General features: G+C 49.3%; 1 protein-coding gene across 5 annotated transcripts in view; it reads right to left on the bottom strand.

Annotated features, from left to right (window-relative positions):
* Positions 1-19,570, bottom strand: part of ZNF423 (zinc finger protein 423) — a 345,391-nt gene that overhangs the window by 223,202 nt on the left and 102,619 nt on the right. For all 5 annotated transcript variants that reach the window (XM_070388460.1, XM_070388461.1, XM_070388463.1 and 2 more), the window contains one exon: positions 14,872-15,072. In XM_070388460.1, coding sequence (XP_070244561.1) covers positions 14,872-15,072 — 201 coding nt within the window. The remainder of the gene's footprint in view (positions 1-14,871; positions 15,073-19,570) is intronic.

Genomic DNA, 19,570 nt, shown 5'->3' with positions numbered 1-19,570 from the left:
GTGTACCCCCTACAGCCAGACGCCCCCCACCTGCTCAGCTGCCTCGCAGCCTCGGTCTTCCCAGATGCTCCCCCCAGAGCAATGATGTCATTTCCAAAGGCAGCCAAATTCTAGCCAGTCAGCTCCAAAATAAAACTGTTTAACACAAAATGAAGCATTTTATAATCCCCTGTACATTTTTTCCCCCGAGCTGGCACATACAGTGTTTAAAAACACTGCCAAAATGCTCAACCAATAGCTGAGCTTTATTCTAGACCAGTGCCAGAGTTAAACTTCAGATTTCCTTGCTCTTTTCCTGTTCCGAAGCCCTCGAATCCCCCTGAGCCTCTGCTGCAGCACCCCTGCGGCTTCTCCCACTCCCCACTATGCCAGCTACATGTAGGGGGGTAGGGGGGAGTGGTCTGAACCTGAGTAGAGAAAGGCTGGTCTCCCGCTGGCTGCTCTCTGTGAACCGCAGGCCCCAGCCAGCAGGAGGTAAATTTGGTTGCCTTCTCATTTTGTTGGGGATGTTCTCTATTTTTCTGTGTTAGGGTGTCATTTTAAGGATGCCAGTCATAGGATCATGGGCTTTGGAGGGACCTGAAATATAGATCAGTGCCAGCCCCTTTTCTCCGCCATCCACCCCCCTGACATCATCTGATGTGTTCATCTCCAGGCTGTTAAAGGCTCTTGCCATCAGGAAGTTGCTCATTATATGCGGACCAGAATGGGTGTCCCGTGGCTTCTTGCATTGGTCCTGGTTCTGTCCCTTGGAGTACCAAGATCGATGAAGACAGAGATCAGGCTGCGTCATTCCCCACTGCTACGGTGCACAGCCCTCTCCATTAATGCATCTTACCCAGAGGTGACAGTAAAAACAACCACTGGCCACCGTCACAGGGAGAGACACCAGCTGGACTAGTGGCACCGGCCAAGCCCTCCCTATCCCTGAGGTCAGGTCATCTAGTCTGGGATCTTAGTTGCCAAGGATTAAATGATTCAAGCTGCTTCCCTTTTGGGGCTGCTTCTGCCTGATGGCATCCAGTTCACCATCTTATGCTGGCAGCACCCTGATTTCCTCTGGAGAACATCTCTGGGTCTGCCATTCAGAGCACTTGACTTGCCCTGAGCCAAAAGCCAATACAGCATTCATCAGAACCAGAAGATACAAGAAGATTAGGTCCCAAAGCTTTTGCCAGAGTTCCTAGATTCAGCCATACCTGAAGCTATCCCTGTGTCTGAAATGTCTATTTCCAAGAGCAAATAAATCCCCTTACTTGGTTTAAGCAAATTAGGGTTTGATTTTCTGACACTGGCCACCAAGAATGCTAACTGCCAACTTGCAAGCGTAACTTTGAGGTCTCCCCTTCTCCCTCTTCCCCTGCATCCCTCTCCAATCATGGTCTTTCCAGCCACACGTGGGACAGAGGAGTCACCTCCTCATCCTGCTTTGCTGACACAGCCTCTGAGCACGCTAACGGCTCCCCTCTCACACTCCTCACACCACCATGAACCACAAAGGGCGCCAACAGGTTCTTGGAACAAAATAACTACAAACCGTCAGTTTAAGAATCTCCTGGCCAAAGTCAGTGAGAGCTAGGTGTCATAATATGTAAGCTCCAGGGACGTCCCTGGGGATCCAGTGGTTGAGAATCTGCCTTCCAATGCAGGGGGTGTGGGTTCGATCCCTGGTCAGAGAACTATTAATAAGATCCCACGTGCCTCAGGGCAACTCAGTCCACACACCATAACTAGAGAGTTGACATGCCGAAACTCCTGAGCCCACACACTCCAGAGCCTGTGCTCTGCAACAAAGAGAAGCCCACACACCGAAACTAGAGAAAGCCCAGGCACCACCAGGAAGAGTCTGTGGACCGCAATGATGACCCAGTGCAGCCCCCCCCACAAAAAAACACTTACTAAAATGATCCCCCAAAATATACGCTCCAGATGGGCAGGAGTGAGTGTCTGTTTCACTCACTACTCTATCCCCCCCATCTAGACGCGTTCCTGGCTCATAGTAGGTGCTTAAAAAAATTCCTCAATGAATGAATGAGCATGTGCCAGGGCTGCTAAGGTTCTAAGGAACATATTTTTCCTCTGAGCGGTAGTTCGCTTTGTTCTTTGGGGTCCCTGGAGTCATAAACTAAGGGACGTGGACTAAACCATCAATAGTTTTCAGCTACAATAAAGGACTCTCGTAGAACAATTCCCCTCTAGTTGTCTCTTTTACCCCAAAACCAGGTCAGGATTCAGCTGGAGGCTGTTCCCATCTTCACCCACAGGCACTTCTCAAAGCTTTTCAATCTCAAATTGGAGGAAACGGAGTTGATGACTCGGGGAACGCAATTTTCAGATCTTTATGCCCAACAGGAGCTGGAATTAGCACCAGCACTTCCAGGAGAAAAGCACGGGGTCTCTCCCAGGGCTCTGGTCTTTGTGTATCCTGCCTATCGGTAATAAAGGTGACAGGAGGGGGCAAGGCGTGCTAGGCCGATGACACTGTGGATCTTGATGTGACAGGAAAAGCTGTGACTCTTGACAAAAGCGCCACATAACTGGCCCTGAGTTTGCTCAATAACACTGAGATTTGGGGGCTGTACATGTACACATTGGGAGAAAAAACAAACTGAAATACCTACACAAAATACCTTGATATTGTGACTCTGGAATACTTTGGCTGCACCCTCCTTCCCCCTGATGCTGGCAGTCAATGTGACTTTTGGTAATGCTGGGTTTCCCGGGTGAGGCTGTAGAGGGACACAGCACGGCGGACTGATTTCATGACCGCCTCCTCACACCATCTAACTCAGCCACCGGCGGTCCGACCTCTCTCCAGCCTGGCCGCGGCCTGCACACAGAGTTCAGGAGGCCCAGCAGCCAGCGAATGCCACCAGGGCGCGACTTGCCTCTATCCCAGAGTTCCATCCCCAAAGGACCAAGAGGGAGAGGTCTGGGTGAGCTGGCTTCTGTGGGGACCTCCAGAGTAGGGGCACAACTTCCACAAAGTTTGTCACAGTTCAAGGGCCAAACTCACTCCACATGAAGCAAAGAAAACATCTAGTCCAAACAAATTTTGAATTTTGTGAGTCTGGCATGCATGCATGTTCAGTCATGTCCGACTTTTTGTGACCCCATGGACTTTTTTGAGCCCACCGAAAAAGCTTTTGAGCTTTTTAAGCCCACCAGACTCCTCTGCCCATGGGATTTCCCAGGCAAGAATACTGGAGTGGGTTGTCATTTCCTTCTCCAGGGGATCTTCCCCACCCAGGGGTTGAACCTCTGTCTCCTGCATTGGCAGGCGGGTTCTTTACCACTGCGCCACCTGGAAGAGAACTCAGCTTACTATGGGACAGCCCCACAGATAGCCAGTGAGCCAGGCAGGAACTGCAGGAAGGGCCACACGTCAGAGAACACATGGGTGACCAGGAGCTAGTCCCTAGGGCTGCACTGCGTCCTAGGAACTATCACATACCCCCTGGGGCCACCAGACAAGCCACCACCTCCCCATGCGACCCTGGACAAGTGTCTGTCATTAAGGGGCGCCCAATTAGTACTTTCAGGCTGCCCAGGGCTTCTGAAGAGCTACCCTGGGGCTTCCAGGAGACTGAAGGGGACAGGACAGGGGATGCTAGGCAAGTAGGCGGGGCTCAGAATCTCTCCAACTCTTTTTTTTTTTTTATTTGTTTGGCTGCATCACGGCTTAGTTGTGGCATGCAGGACCTTTTGGTTACGGAATGTGAACTCAGTTGTGGCATGTGGGGGATCTAGTCCCCTGATCAGGGATCGAACCTAGGGCCCTTGCATTGGGAGTGCAGAGCCTTAGCCACTGGACCACCAGCGAAGTCCCTCTCCCCAACTCTTAACACAGCGCCGTGCATCTACCAGCCTTATATACTGGTTGTTTTTGACTATACTGCTCATGTTTGAGTACACAGGGTTAAAAATAAGGTTTGAAACCACTGAGTAGTTGGTCTTTGAGGAATCTGCCTCCCTAAAACTCTGGGATGAGATGACTAGACACTATCAAAAGCCGAGTGGATGGACTTGGTCATAGGTAGCTGTCAATCTGGTATTTGATTAGACTATTTCATTCCCTCATATGTGCCTGCATATATTCCCTTCTGCTAGAAAATACATCCATGCTTCCTGGCCATCATCCTGGGGAACCTCTTCAAAGCGCTCAGTACAGAGGTCTGGATGAATCTGACCCCTGAAACTCCCACCCGGGGCCTGGCTAATAGGCACGTCTGTCTCCCCAAGAGACTCCAGAGGTGAGCCTTGGTCATGGGGAGTCGTCAGCAGTCCACTTCAGGACTGTGTCCTGGCAATTTGAAAGAGGCTACTCTTTCTCCTGGTGAGGCTGAGTCAGGAGGGTGGAAGCCCACAGGCTCTGGGGCCCCTCTGCGGCTGCACACGCAGTGACAGGGTTTGTGGGCACAGCCCCGGGCATGTCTAGACGAACATGCTTGAAGCCGGCCTTACTTCTCAGTTCCTTCAGCCTGTGAATCTGCTTTTCTCTGCCTGTCAGTTTGAATTGAGTCTTTATGCAGACAGCATGTTAACTGAGGACCTACTATGTGCCAGGCAGCCAAAAGGACCATGGTTACTTCACCTTCCAGCTAGATTACACATTCTTTGTTGATAGGAACTTCCTATCTCTCTCTCTCTCTCTCATACACACACACACTGCCCTGGCAATACAGTAGGTATGGCATCACTACTTGATGACGTGACATGTACCCCCTGGAATCATCTAAGCTGCAATGGATGGCGGCAGGCCAGACCCAGACAGATCAGGAATACATATGCAACCAACTTGAGGGTCATGGAGTTTTTTTTCTCCTCCCAAGACCTTGACATCCTGCTGGGTGTACATCCTGGGCCCAACGACAGGAAGCCAATGGAAGCTTTGGCTGATGCCAGGAAAGGTGCAAAAGCCAAGGGTCCAGCCTGGGAGGAACAGCCCAGTCTTCCCCACTCCCCCAGTGCAGCTCCAGGGTCTACACACAGAGGTCAGCCCAAAGATGTTTGTAGCAGAAACACCCCAGTGTCAGCCACCACACCTGGATTCCACGCTGGCCCACCTGTGGGCACAGTGATCCACAAAACCATCACAGTGATCAAGCTGGCTACGTGGGAAAAAAGGAAAAGACTCCCTCCCCTTTGCAGAGTCCTCCGAAACCTCAGGACATACACAGAGACACTTATTTTCCCATGAAAACCAAAAGAAATGTAGATTCTTCCCACCTTGACCCCTGCCTTCTGCGTTGTCGGATTTGGTGTCTAATTCTGGAGAGACCTGCAGATCCAACCACGCGAGAGCCATGCTTGCTCTACATAATCGAAGCAAAAGGGGCACGTTCTGTAAACCTGCAGGCTTCATGGGAGGTGGATGATAGCACTGGCATCTGGAAAACCACTTCCCTCCATGTCATCACCAGGAGCCAGGGACAGCTGTCCAGACAGAGCCACAGCCACAGGCAGCCTGCCGCCTCCCCAGGCACCCTTCTAAGGGAACTAGGAGGCCAGGGAGCAGGCAATTTAGGGAAGTTTCCACCCTCGCCAACAGCCAGCCAGACCCAGGCTGGCCAGTCACCCATCTCCCCAAATAGCAGTGCACCAGGAGGCAGACACACACAGGATCTTGCCTAAGTGTCGTGGGAGTGACATCTCTAGACAGGGAAACCCCTTTTAAAGGCACTGGGGAAGGCCACTCTTTCAAGGGCACCTACAGTACTTCATCTTACAAGTCAAAAAATGCTTTTGTGAAATGAGTGCCTTCTCTAATGAGTTGATTTTTATTCAAATAAGCAGTTCCCACATTCCACCCCCATCAGCACCCAGAACGGTCCCTACACATAGTATTGGATTGGCCAAAAAGTTTGTCCTGTTTTTTCCATAAGATGTTATGAAAAACTCAAATGAAGTTTTTGGCCAACCCAATATATGCCAGACCACCTTACTTCCCTCCTGAGAAATCTGTGCGCAGGTCAAGAAGCAATAGTTAGAACTGGACATGGAACAATGGACTGGTTCAAAATTGGGAAAGGGGTATGTCAAGGCTGTATATTGTTGCCCTGCTTACTTAACTTATATGCAGAGTACATCATGTGAAAAGCTAGGCTGGATGAAGCACAAGCTGGAATCTAGATTGCCGGGAGAAATATCAATAACCCCATATATGCAAATAACACCACCCTAATGGCAGAAAGCAAAGAGGAACTAAAGAACCTTTTGATGAAGGTAAGAGAGGAGAGTGAAAAAGCTGGCTTAAAACTCAACATTCAAAAAACTAAGATCATGGCATCCAGTCCCATTATTTCATAGCAAACAGATGGGGAAACAATGGAAACCATGACGGACTTTATTTTCTTGGGCTCCAAAATCACTGCAGATGGTGACTGCAGCCATGAAATTAAAAGACGCTTACTCCTTGGGAAAAAAAGCTGTGACAAACCTAGACAGTGCATTAGAAAGCAGAGACATCACTTTGCTGACAGGGGTCCATACAGTCAAAACTGTGGTTTTTCCAGTAGTCATGTACAGATTTGAGAGTTGGACCATAAAGAAAGTTGAGCACCAAAGAATTGATGCTTTCAAACTGTGGTGCTGGAGAAGACTCTTGAGAGTCCCTTGGATTGCAAGGACAGCAAACCAGTCAATCCTAAAGGAGATCAACCCTGAATATTCACTGGAAGGACTGATTCTGAAGCTGAAGCTCCAATACTTTGGTCACCTGATGCAAAGAGCTGACTCATTGGAAAAGACTCTGATGCTAGGAAAGATTGAGGGCAGGAGAATGGGGAGACAGAGGATGAGATGGTTGGATGGCATCACTGACTTGATGGACATGAGTTTAAGCAAACTCCAGGAGATGGTGATGGACAGGGAAGCCTGGTGTGCTGCAGTCCATGGGGTCACAAAGAGTCAGACATGACTAAGTGACTGAACAACTACAATATATGCTCAATAAATATTTGCTGAATGAATAAATCATCTCTTCCTTCTCTAACTCCCCCTTCTGATGACATATTAGCTGAAGACCTACTACGTCCCAGCACGCTTCCTGGAACCTTTATTTTTGCTACCTGATACCTCAGAATCCTTCCTTCATGAAACCTGTACCGTCTACATCTTACCTCAAGGGGGCTGTAGCCTCCTTGAGGACAAGCTCAAACATTTACTGAGCACCTACTATGTGGTCTAGCCAGAGGCCAAGGCAACCCTGGGGACAGAGAGAACAGGGCCCAAGCCTGGGCATCAAGGACACACTAGCGTGATGGGCTGGCAAACACTTTGGTCTTTGCCAATCGGATGGGTTAAGAGTGGTATTTTCCTGTGATTTAAATGTACAGTTTTCTTACTATAAAGGTAGTTCTGAATCTTCTGACTGTTTAAGATCCCATTCAACTTTCTTTCTCTGGTTCCATTTCTGTTCTGGGCACATGGGAGATACTCAAAATACCTAATGAGCAGTGTGTCGCCAACCAGTCTGAGTGGGTGCTGGCTTTGGGTAGACTGGCCCTTGCCCCCTTTGCGGTTGATTTATTGGGTATTTTCTTAGTGTTGGTAGGAGCACCGCACACATTAAGGAAAATATCTTTTGCCTGTGATATATATCTTTGATTTATTGCAGTTTTGGCAATGCAGAAGTGTTTTATTTTTGTGTAGTCAAACATTTCTGTCCTTTGTTTTATGGCTTTTGGGTTTAGGGTTATATTTAGAAAAGGCTTCCCCATTCTGACAATCTTTTTTTTAAAAAAAACTCATGTTTTCTTTCAGTGTTTTTAAGTTTTCTTTTCCTGTTTAGATTTCTGATCCATTTGGGATTTGTTTTGGCATTAGGATGCAGGAGGGATCCAATGTCCTTTTTCAGGATGGCCACCATGCCCTCCCAACCCCACTGACTGGCCAATCCATCTTCCTCTGCTGACGTGCAATAACACCTTTCTCATGCGCCTTATCTCCAGCTCGACTCGGGTCCATTCTTGGTCTTTTTTTCATTCCTCTGGTCTGTCCCACACTACTTAGAATCCTACCGCTTCAGAACATGTTTTAAAATCATATCTAGTTACCAGCCCCTCCTGTTAGGCCTCTTTGTCGAAACTGTCTTTCCTATCCTTGCATGCCCATTTATTTTTCTATTTTTTGACCGCACGACATGCAGGATCTTAGTTCCTGGACCAGGGATCAAACCTGTGTCCCCTGCAGTGGAAGTACGATGTCTTAATGACTGGACCGCCAGGCAAGTTCCACCTCATGAACTTTGGAATCAGCTTGTCCATGTCTAAACAAAGCTTATTGTTACTTTCACTGGCTAACATTAATAGATTAATTTCACAGAAATTGATGTATTTATGATATCAAATCCTTCCATTCAAGAACAAGTTCTGCCTTTTCACTTAATTAAGACTCTTCTGTGTCCCCCAGTCGCTGATTCTGTTTGCTCGCTCCGAACACTTGAATGAGATGCCCTGTGGGTTCGTTCCTGGTCCTATACATTCTGTGGCTAGCATAAGCCGGACTCTTTCTTGCTCTGTGTTTTGTGACCGGATGCTGTTCGCGTGCAGGAAAGCTCTTCAGGTGGGGGTATTCTTTGTGCTCCAGGCCCCAGGCCTTTTGCTCTGCGTGATGCCGGCTGACACCGAGGCGCTGTGCACACCCCCGCGGGCAGAAGAAACCCGCGCCCTGCACCTGTGTACTTGGCACTGCATCGCCCAGCGGCTGGCCTGCGCCCACTCCGTTTTGCCCAAATGGAACCAGTGCAAGGGGTGCCGCGAGCACTAAGGCAGGGAGGGGCCCCACGCATGCTGTTGGAGCAAGAAAGGGCCTGAGCTGGCACACAAAGGCAAGCTCTGGCCAGCCGGTGGACAGGAACGAGGCTGGCAAAGGTGGCCAGCCTCCACGCAGCCCCAGTCCTGTAATTAGGGCCCACAGGTCACGCTGGCCACAGCTGAACAAACCAGGGTGTCATTAACTTTCCACCCGGCTTTTTACACAGCAGCATTTCACCTTTGCCAGAAAGGGAGGGTCTGCCTTTCCAAAAGGGCTGAGGAAACACTCCTTGGTCCCAATCCCCAGGAAAGGGGGGTAGCTGAGGGTAAGGGCAGGGAGCAGTGAAATTAACCCACAGGGAGCACATTTTTTGCTGTTGCTATTTGAACAAATTCCCCTCTCTAATTTTTTCTGAAGTTGAGCACTCAAAAAGGCTGTGTCGTCTGGAGTTCAGTTAGGAACTGTTCACTGTCTGTGTTCCCACCACAAAGTGTTCAGACATCAAATCTTAGCTCAGCTCTGTAACTTTGAGCAAGATCCCCCTAACTTCGAGTCTCAGTCGTCCAATGGGTACAGTGGGGAGGAACGATGAAAAACAAGACCTCCCTGCAGGAACTGTTGTGAGGATGAGGTGAGATAGGCCCTGCATTCAGCAAGCATCTATTAAGCACCACTGTGGACCAGGCACCAGGCTAGGACATAAGAGGGAATCAAACAGATATGACTCTTGTCTTCACGAAGCCTGACAGTAGCGGGGGAGATGGGAGGGAAACACCTCGAAAAGAATCAGAATAATTCTAGAATCTGGTGAGTGCTGGGGGCTGAATGGGGCAGGGGCTGCAGAGAGAGCAGGTGGCGGGAGATCTAGGGGCCACATTCCAGGGTGAGTCCCACAGGGCCTGACATGTGACAGGTGCTCAATATATGAAGAGTGTCAGGACTGAAGCCCCTGAGAGCTCCCAGAGAGCAGCAGAAACCTCATGTATTTCAAGGCGTCCACCTGGTCCTAAAAGGTAATTTCTGTTCTGTGGAGCAAGTGCCTGGAGCCCAGAGCGAAAAGCCTCAGTTTCTAGAGAGACTCCATCCACCACTCCCCACCTATAATGAAACCCCAAATGATGCCAGAGGAGCCTCTGGCAAGCCGCAAAAGCCACTGGGTGCTCTAGTCCTGGGGACCCACCTGTCCTGAGACGGACACACAGCACAGCCCTACTCCTGACACGGTTGGAGAAGGCGGATCTAAAGCATTGCACCGTGTTGATCCAGCACCCAGATGTCCTTGGGCAGTCAACCTAATTAATTTGGACTGATGAGCGGTTAGTCTGAGTCACAGAGTATCGGGATAGTTTCTCTATCAGGAAGCAGTGAAACGTTCCACCTGAATCCAGACTGAAGGTCCGTGGGTGACCTGCTTCAATGAGCATATAAAAAACTGGAATCAGCCCCCAGGATAAATCAAACCCCTCATGCCTGCTTCCATGGTGCCCCAGGAAGTTCTTAGAGATACTTTCTAAGGCACTTGATATCCTCCTGGTTCCTAAAAAATGATGGAAATCACCCCCCTTCAACCATTTATAGGGCCCAGACATGCTTGGTCAACACTGTAGAAATGGCATAACGTAAACTTCAGCTTACTCCCTGTTCCCCATGTTATTCGCTGTGGTGGGACCGAAATTAATGGGGACTTTCTATCATCAGTTCAGACGGCCACCCAACACTCCAGCTGTTTCCCCACTCGGAGCCCACAAAGGATACTCCATCAGTAACAGTCAAGTCCATCACAAATTGAGTCAGCCTCTATCTACTCTGCTGCAAAAATCCTCACCTACTGGCACACTGGTCTACATTTTTACAGTATATGGACCCAGTACCAGCAACCCAGTTTCACAAGAAGGGCTCCCCAGAAAGGATAATGCAGAAGACGACATGGCAAATTGGGAATCCGTTCAGAAAATGTTCAGTAACAAATGCCAAATATAAGGTGGTAAGTGCCCACAACTCCAAGCATGTAAACATTTGTTATCCTGTGGGCAGGGACTAGAGGGGAACAAAGAGAATTCAGACAGCTGTTGGGCGTGGGAGCATCGGCAGAGAGGACCGGATCTTTGCTTGTTTCACTTCGTGTCCTAAAGATGCAATGTCTGTTGGCGTGTGGGTTTAAAAGTCGGTTTCTCTGCAGACACAGAGCAGGGAGAGGGAGAGCGAGAAAGAAGGAGAGAGAAATACAAACAGGTCTCAATGGAGTTGCCTTCGGTTCTGGAAGTCCACGGTTCAGCAACCCCTCCTGGACCCAGCACTGCCTCTCCTGCTGAGGAACAAGGAAGCCCCTGGAAGCCAGGGTTCCTCGGTGTAGACGGTTCTGGCTCCGGGGTGGAGGATCTGGGAGCTTCCTGGTGAATGCCATCACCACCATTCTGGTAGGAGGCTCCCCTTCCATGAGGAGCATCCCCACCCCAGAAACTGTCCAGACCTCACACCACTCTCCCGGAGTCTGATGGAACAAGGCCGTGCCCCCACGCCCAACTGCCATAGCAAGAGCCCAGAGCTCACTCTGCCAGAGCAGTTCAAAGAAGGACCACATTCGAGGAACCTAAAACATGACAGAAACGAACCTTCCATGAAACAGAAACAGAATCATGGGCCTAGGGAAGAGATTCACGGTTGCCAAGGTAGGAGCCAAGAGACGGATGGATTGGGAGTTTGGGATTAGCAGATGCAAACTCGTGCATACAGAATACATAAACAATAAGGTCCTACTTGACAGTATAGGGAACTTATACTCAATATCCCATGGTAAACCATACTGGAAAAGAATGCACATATAGGTATAACTGAGTCACTTTGCTGTAGAGCAGTAATTAACACAACATTGTAAATCAACTATACTTCAGTAAAAAATTAATAATAATAATAGAAAGGGCCACACTCAAGATGAACCCCACAAACATTGCCCCCTGGGCTGGGCTTTCCAGGCACCCTGGCTGGGGAGGGTTGTGCTGCCTCCGCATTCCAGGAGGACAGACAGCCCTCTGCAGGAAAGCTTCTTGTTCACACCCAAAGCTGGATTCCAATGGACAGGTGCACTGCCCTCAGGCCCCAGATCCTCAACAGCAGGGAAGCTCCACCCTTTCTCAAAACAAGACTCATCTGTTCCCTCAGAAGCGTCTGCGGAGCACCCAGAGCCCGCCGGGCCTCACAGAGCAGGGTCCTCTCTGAAATCCTTGTCTGAAACCGTCTTCGTTGGGCTGAAAAGTGTCCACCTTTCCCTCCAGAGTCTGCTCCACGGGGCAGCGATGCCCACCTGCACTGTCCCTAGTACTGCAACCAGGTGACCAAGGATGAGCGTCCAGCAGAGACCCCTGAGGCTGGCCTAGGAGGGCCTGCTGTTGCATTTTTGTACTAGTTTCAAAGTTTTAAAGCAGAAGCCAATTTTTGAAGATGTTAAACTAATTCAATGTATAAAACAAACTTTTTAAGGTAATAGCTCTGTCTGGAGTGGGTTTCAGAGCCCCTCAGTCAGACAACCCCAGAGACACCTCTGAGGCCACAGTTTGAAAACCACCACACAATCTAAGGATGTTTGGAGGCGTCCTAGGTAGGGACCTGTTTTGAATAAGTTAAAGTGAAAGTCGCTCAGTCGTGTCCGACTCCTTGTGACCCCATAGACTATACAGTCCATGCAATTCTCCAGGCCAGAATACTGGAGTGGGTAGCCTTTCCCTTCTCCAGGGGATCTTCCTAACCCAGGGATCGAACCTGGGTCTCCCGCACTGCAGGTGGATTCTTTGCAAGCAGAGCCACCAGGGAAGCCCAAGAATACGAGACTGGGTAGCCTATTCTTTCTCCAGGGGATCTTCCTGACCCAGGAATCGAGCCAAGGTCTCCTGCACTGCAGGCAGATTCTTTACCAACTGAGCTATCAGGGAAGCCCTGTTTTGAATAATATGCACACAGTTCCCAATAGTGTATCCTGTCCCTGAGTAGTCCTAAGAACTGGGGGAAATAACTCCTCACATCTCTCTTCCATGTTCGGGGGACTTGCCCAGGCTGGGTCATGCCTTTACTGGGTGGTAATGAATTTCTCAGGGATGCTATTAGGCGAGGTTGTTTCCTGTACTCTTTCAAGGAATCTCTGACTCCTGTCCAATGCTCCAGGGTTTGGGGGTATTCCTGGTTCCCATGTCCCAGTGGAGGTCGTTAGTGGGGTCCTGCCAGGAAGCAGGCAGAGGAGCTGGTGGATAAAGATGCATCGATAAAGATGGCTGGAGACCCTGCAAATGGGGCTGCCGTGATTTCAGCCAAAGTCTGAGGCTGTGAAGAAAAGAGGCTGCCACTGGGAAGACAGTCCTGCCCAGGACCAAAGGACAGATAGCTACCATTTAAAATTTCCAATACAGACTACCACGTATAGCCCCAAAGCCTCCCAATCTCCCTTCTCCACCTAGAAGCACCACCATTCTCAAAAGGGTGGTAACAGACGAAAGAATCTCCTTGATGCTGAAGAGCTGTAGTGCCAGGAATGGCACCTCATTCCAAGAGCTACAGACACCCATCAAAGCATCACTCCACAGTGGAACTGAGAAGCCCTGCTTTAACAACAGCACAGGAGCAGTGTGATAGGACATAAAGAGAACAGCTTTTAAGTAGAAGATCGATTGACTGTTTTTAAAATATGCACCAATAGTTCACTCTCTTATAGTTAAGATTTCACTTCAGTTTGTAGCTAATCAAGAACTACACCAGCATCGACTGTTTTCTCAAGGAGAATGAGAGTCTGTAGCCCACAAGGCTGAGGAGGTCCTGATTCCATCACCAAACTGCTATGTGACCCGGGTTAAGTAATCACCTTTCTGTCTCCCTCAATATTTCCCCCCAGGAAATAAGACGACTGGAAAAGCCAACCGCATAAATCCCTTCTGAGCATCTAAGTTGGCCATCTCCTCTGCCAATGACGGGAATATTAACAAATTCCAAAATGACTGGGGTTTGGTTTGCTGATTCCCAAACAGTTCAAAACTTTGAGTCTTTCTGGGTCCATTGTTTTTGATATCGATTCCCTTTAGAGGTTGAGAATGAGGACTTGGCTCATCCAGGGCTGTGTGGGTACAGATGTCACTAGAGGAAAAGTCATAGCAAAGTTCCCCAAACACTTGGCTATCAAACTTCCAAGACAGCCTCACAGGTAGAGGAAATAAGACTTTGAGTCCCAGCCTATCTCCTACCAGCAAATTTCCCTCCCCAAACAGACGTCAGGGCCTCCTTTGAGTATTGGTTGGAGATTTAGGTCCTATTTCCACAAACCGGCACCCCAGGGGCTGCATCAACAGTCACAATACAAGGAAGTGTCTCAGGATAGCTATGTAAGGAATACGGATGCTCTGACCTCCTTGCTCAAAGTCTGGAACGATGTCAACCCTAATGGGATAGCATCGCTGCCACACTCCAGGGAATACACATGTCCCCATTCCCCTACCCCTCACACCCCATACATCCCAGACACACGGACACACTTGACTCGTGAAGTCTTAAATCGCTCCTAGAAACTGTGGCCTTGTCCACCTTCTCTGAGGCAGCTGGTAACAGAACACAGGGCCATCGTCAGGCCTAGCAAAAACTGCTCCCAGCCACCCTTCTCCTACCCAGGGAAGCAGAGGCCAAGTGCAGAGGCAGAACTGGGTCCCTTTCTGCAGGCGTACTTCTTGGCTTCTGAAATTCTCCTCATCCCATCGTTAGCCCTGCCTCAGAGTTCACTCCTTCACGCAGCTTTCCACACTTAAGCTGCTTAACTTTGCACTAATAACCTCTTAATTGCTGGGTTTCCAAAAGGCCTTCCAGAAATCCAGGGTGCAGACCCACCCACTTATGGGTCACGGGCCACAGACGGCAGTTTCAGGGAGCAAGGACAGGGTACCTCCACCTAACTCCTGCTTGCCGCAAAGCTGTTGCTTTTATTTTTAATTTTATTGAAGAGGGTACCCAAGACACCACAATAAAATGACATTAATTGTAAAATTACATTATTAATTCTTTAATCTCACTTGAGGCTTCAAGCTGTTGCTATGTCCAATTACCCGTATAACCACCTGTCAGAATCCCAGTGCTATTTAACATTACCTCCAGGACAGCGGTGGGCCCGATGGTCCGTCAGCTCTGCCAGAGACTCAAAGTCCTGCTGACAGTGATCGCAGGTGTAAATTGACTCATCCTCCACGTCTTCATCGTCCTCATTCCTCTCCTCTTGACTTGTCACGCTGTTCCTGTCTTCCAGCACACGGCTGGTTTTTCGATCACACTCCGGCTCTCCTTCTAGGCCTCCTGCCAACAGGAAGAATACAGTCCATGTCAGCTGACGGGGTCTGGGGAAAGCATTGTAAAAGAAATCGCCCCGCATTTATGAAGATACATTTAATTACTCTACCTCCCAGGGTCCATTATCCTTGACACCTCTCAGTATATTAATATATGGGTTTTTGTAGCATGTGGTGCCATAATTCTCAGCTAGCTTATTTAATTCTTGGTGCAAATCTTCCAGAGGGATTTCCTGTCATCTTCCCTCTGTGCGTGGATACTGGGGGTCGTGACCCATCAGGGAGGTGAAAATGCCTTAGCATTTTGTCTCCTAAAAACTCAATTCTCTCACACACCTCTCCAGTGTTTTGATCAGCTATTCCTAATGTACAAGCTTTAAGTTTCCCCGAAAGCCCTGTGGTTTAGAGCTGAGAGATCTCTTAGCCAGACTAACCCTCCACACAACATGCCTGTCAATGTGGTGAGAGGCTGGCTCAGTTCTTTGTAAAGATGTCCTGATTCTGGAATCAAAGAAGTGCATGTGTTTGCAGGACCAAGGACAGTCAAATTGCTGCTTAAAAGGCACCTGAGCCCTCACTTGCACCCCAGTATCAGCCTAGAGAGTGAGAACCAGCCTTGGAATCATTTGACCAACTTCTTTAAAATAAAATACCAATTCTATGCTTCCTACTGCTGCTGCTACTGCTAAGTCACTTCAGTCATGTCCGACTCTGTGTGACCCCATAGACGGCAGCCCACCAGGCTCCTCCATCCATGGGATTTTCTAGGCAAGAGTACTGGAGTGGCTTGCCATTGCCTTCTCCGATTCTATGCTTAGCACCATGCAAACCAGTAGATAAACTGTACAGAAAACTGAACTCATGATTAATGATCATGATAACAATGCTTTGGCTTTGCATAGCATTCTGTGCATTTTCAAAGTAACAAATACACACATGTAGCCCCATTTCAGTCTTACACATCCCAGAGCTAATGAGGGCTCAAGTGATCACCTGGCTCCACTCTGCCACTGCCCCTCCCTGCAGAGAGGGACAGCTTTGTTATTCCCCTTTCACAGGTAAGACACCTGGCCTCCAGCCAGGGGGCTGTAACATCCCTAGCCCCCGACAGATGTTGACCTTGACATCCTGACTCCTGCCCCATGCACTTCCCCACAGAGCAGACTCGATCTGAGAGATAAACAGGGCCCAACAAGAACTTGTAAACTGAAGTGCAAAAAAATCCATGGCAAATATTACATACGAAATATATCAGTCATTCCAATAAATGTCAGTGGATTAAAATTGCCCATTAAAATACAGAGACTTGGAACCAAAAATCCAAGTGCCTGTCATCTCTTCCCACAGTCTGTTCTGGGAAACAGATCAACCTGTGCAGAAACTAGAGCTTATTTAAACTAGAGAGAGAAATCTCTACTACATGTAAAGATATTGATGCAAACATATACTCATATGCAGAGGTGTGTGTATGTGTATGTGCATGTATGTGTGTGTGCATGAGTGTGTGTGTATATTGCCCATAACATCACAGTTACAGAAAAGCCTTCGGCACACAGCCTTTAAACCCCCAAGGATTGGTCACCAAAGGAAGAAAGAGGAACAAAGCAAAAAATGCATTCGATTTGAGGTGGAAGCCACAGTCCTACAAATATTTCAATTTAGAAATAGATAATGTTATAAGGGCTCCGTTTCTCCTGTCCACACAGAACGCGCACTTCCAAGCACCCGACATCGAGAACCTACAAACACAAATCAGCTCATTGGAGAGCCAGCTGCCGCCTTCCGTGGCGGGGAACGTGGCGTGACACGCCGCTTGGAGCTGCACGGAGGCAGTAAAAATCAATGTTTCCATTTGTGGCCCATCAAAACATCTCTCTTCTTACCAATTAAGGGATGTACAATTTTTAGGTTCTTTTATTATCAGAACACGCCAACTCCCGGCAATACAGAAATCCCATTAAAAGCCAGGCAGCATATTTATCTCAGGAAATCTGATCTGCTGCTGCGGCGACGGCAAGAAATAGAAAGCAAAGAAATGAGAAATATCATTTGGAGCCTTCAATATTATAAGTCATCACACAGCCATGGTTACACAGTCAAGCGCCCATCTCTGAAATTCCTAGTTTACAGTCTCTTCCTTTAACAGAAAAAAATGTTCTGAAGGGGGAAAAAAAGAACCATAATTCCCACTTTATCTACTACACCAAGTCTCCAGATAATAAGTTACATTCAGCAGCATGCCGGTGCTACTTTACTTAACACACAGTTTAATAGACATATTTAAATTATCCCCTTGTTATATTTTTTTTGCCATATTTACTTGGCAGCACTTTCCATAATAGCTCATCTAATCCACAACTGTAACCACAAACATTACAATGCATTTGATCTCTTTAAATCTGGTACATCCTGTTGACTCAGGAGCAGATAAATCAGAATGTCAACTCGTGGGTTTTTATAAGGCAAAAACCCATAAAGTCATCCAAGAGTATAAATCTGTTTTAAGGAACTGTCACCTCCCCGCCGCTGTGTCCTAAATGGGAAGGCAAGGTGGCTGCATGGGAAGGGACAGGAGACGGGAGGTGAGCGACATGGGGACCTCATACACAGCCTGAAGAACTGTTAGAAGCAGGACTTCCCTGGAGACCCAGTCCCCGGGGGCCCCTCTGCTGCGTCAACAGAATCAAGACCTTGAGAGCAGGAAGCCCTCCATCCTGCTCGAAGGTTTACTCTGTAAGGCAATCTCGTGTGACCCAGCCTCTGAGCCTCACAATCGGGAAAAATGGTGTTATTTTTCCAGCTTTCCTCAGAAAACTGAGGCTCTGAGAGGCCACCCAGAGCCACATAAGAGACTGAACCTACAAGTTCTGACGTGGTGTCACGCGCCCTTCTCCAGGCCTGGACCCCAGACGCCCAAGGCCAGGAGACGAGAGCGCTGAGGCTGCCAGTGCCCCTGGGGCACACTCTGGGTCTCTTCTTTCCAGGCCCACCCTCAGCAGCTGCTCAGAGAGCCCCTGGGGCCATCAGGAGCGGACCTGCCCTGTTCCCCTGACCCGGCCCTGGCTCCTCGGGGGCAACCCTGCTGGCCCATGTCCCTCCCTCATCCAGCCAGAGGCCCCTGAGGGTCCTCACTGAGAGCTCACAGGGGACGCAGGGCCCAGCAGCCGCCATCAGCCCTCCCAAGCCCCCACCCCAAGGGCTGCCTCGGGTTTCCATCGTGGAAACCTTGAGCCTAAACTACAGTTGACCCCAGGTCCCTGCAACCCCCAGGGCCCCCAAAGCAAGGTCAGTACAGCTCATTTCTCTGCCCATCCCCACCCGGAGCTGAGAAGGACTTCCCAAAAATGGGCCGCTGGGCCTTTCCCTGCAGCCTCACCCAAGTTCTCTAGGGGACAGCCAAGGAAGGCCTAAACTACACAATTTCCAACAGGGCCCTCTCCCAGGGCCATGAGCTTGGGACAGAAAACAGAATCGGCACCATGCAGGCCGCCTTTCCCTCCATTGCCAGAGTTCCTGACCTGCCGGGCACACACTGCACCTCGGCTAGCTCACAAGCGGGGTGTTTTCTTGTGCACACACCACCATCTTTCTGCCCAGGGGTCTACCCACAGCAGCGAGCATTACCAGCCGACCTGGTGCCCTATGAACTGGGCACCATCACAGCCCCATCTTCCAGCTGACGAAACTGGGACTCTGGGAGATGATGATGCTTCACCAAGGCCACAGGGGCAGATTTCAAAGACAGCTGTTATTGTTGTTGTTCAGTCGCTATGTCACGTTCAACTCTTTGCGACACCATGGACCTTCCAATAAGTCAGTTCTTCACATCAGGTCGCCAAACTATTGGAGTTTCAGCTTCAGCATCAGTCCTTCCAGTGAATATTCAGGGTTGGCTTGATCTCTGTGCTATCCAAGAGACTCTCAAGAGTCTTCTCCAGCTGTGCCTGATTCTTAACCACTCCACTACATGGTCTCCCCCCAGCAGAGCCTCAGTGGAAAAGTGAGTCTCAGTGTCAAGGAACCGTCCTACCCTCCAGAGTCACCTGCAGGGTCCTGTTCGCGGCCCCCAAGGCCCAGCAAAGGTTCTGGTTGTTTCCAATGGTTTCAACAGCCACATAGCTTTGTTCCATCCCTTAACTTCAAGTGTATTTAGCCAAGGGCTTCACACTCCTGCTCCGCTGTAACTCTTTACCCACCTCACTCCCCACGGGCCTGAGTATCAAGGCCACTCAGATCCCCATCATCCATTCCCCAAGGTCCCCTTTCCTTCCCTGTCAGCACACTTAGCTCCAACTTCTCTCACAGGCTGATTTTTCACTCTCCGCCTCCCATGGCAGCTGCACTTGTCCTGGACGGCAGCAACGACTCCCATCCCATGTGCTACTACGGAGGAAGACCTTGCCCTCTCCCATCAAAAAGAGGGACCCAGGGTTTCCCTGGTGACTCAGTGGGCAAGAATCCACCTGCCAAGGCAGGAGACACGGGTTCAATCCCTGATTCGGGAA

The sequence above is a fragment of the Bos mutus genome, chromosome 18 (assembly GCF_027580195.1).
Source record: "Bos mutus isolate GX-2022 chromosome 18, NWIPB_WYAK_1.1, whole genome shotgun sequence".
Lineage (NCBI taxonomy): Eukaryota > Metazoa > Chordata > Mammalia > Artiodactyla > Bovidae > Bos > Bos mutus.
Note: the sequence above shows the minus strand (reverse complement) of the source record. Positions and strands in the feature narration are given on the sequence as shown.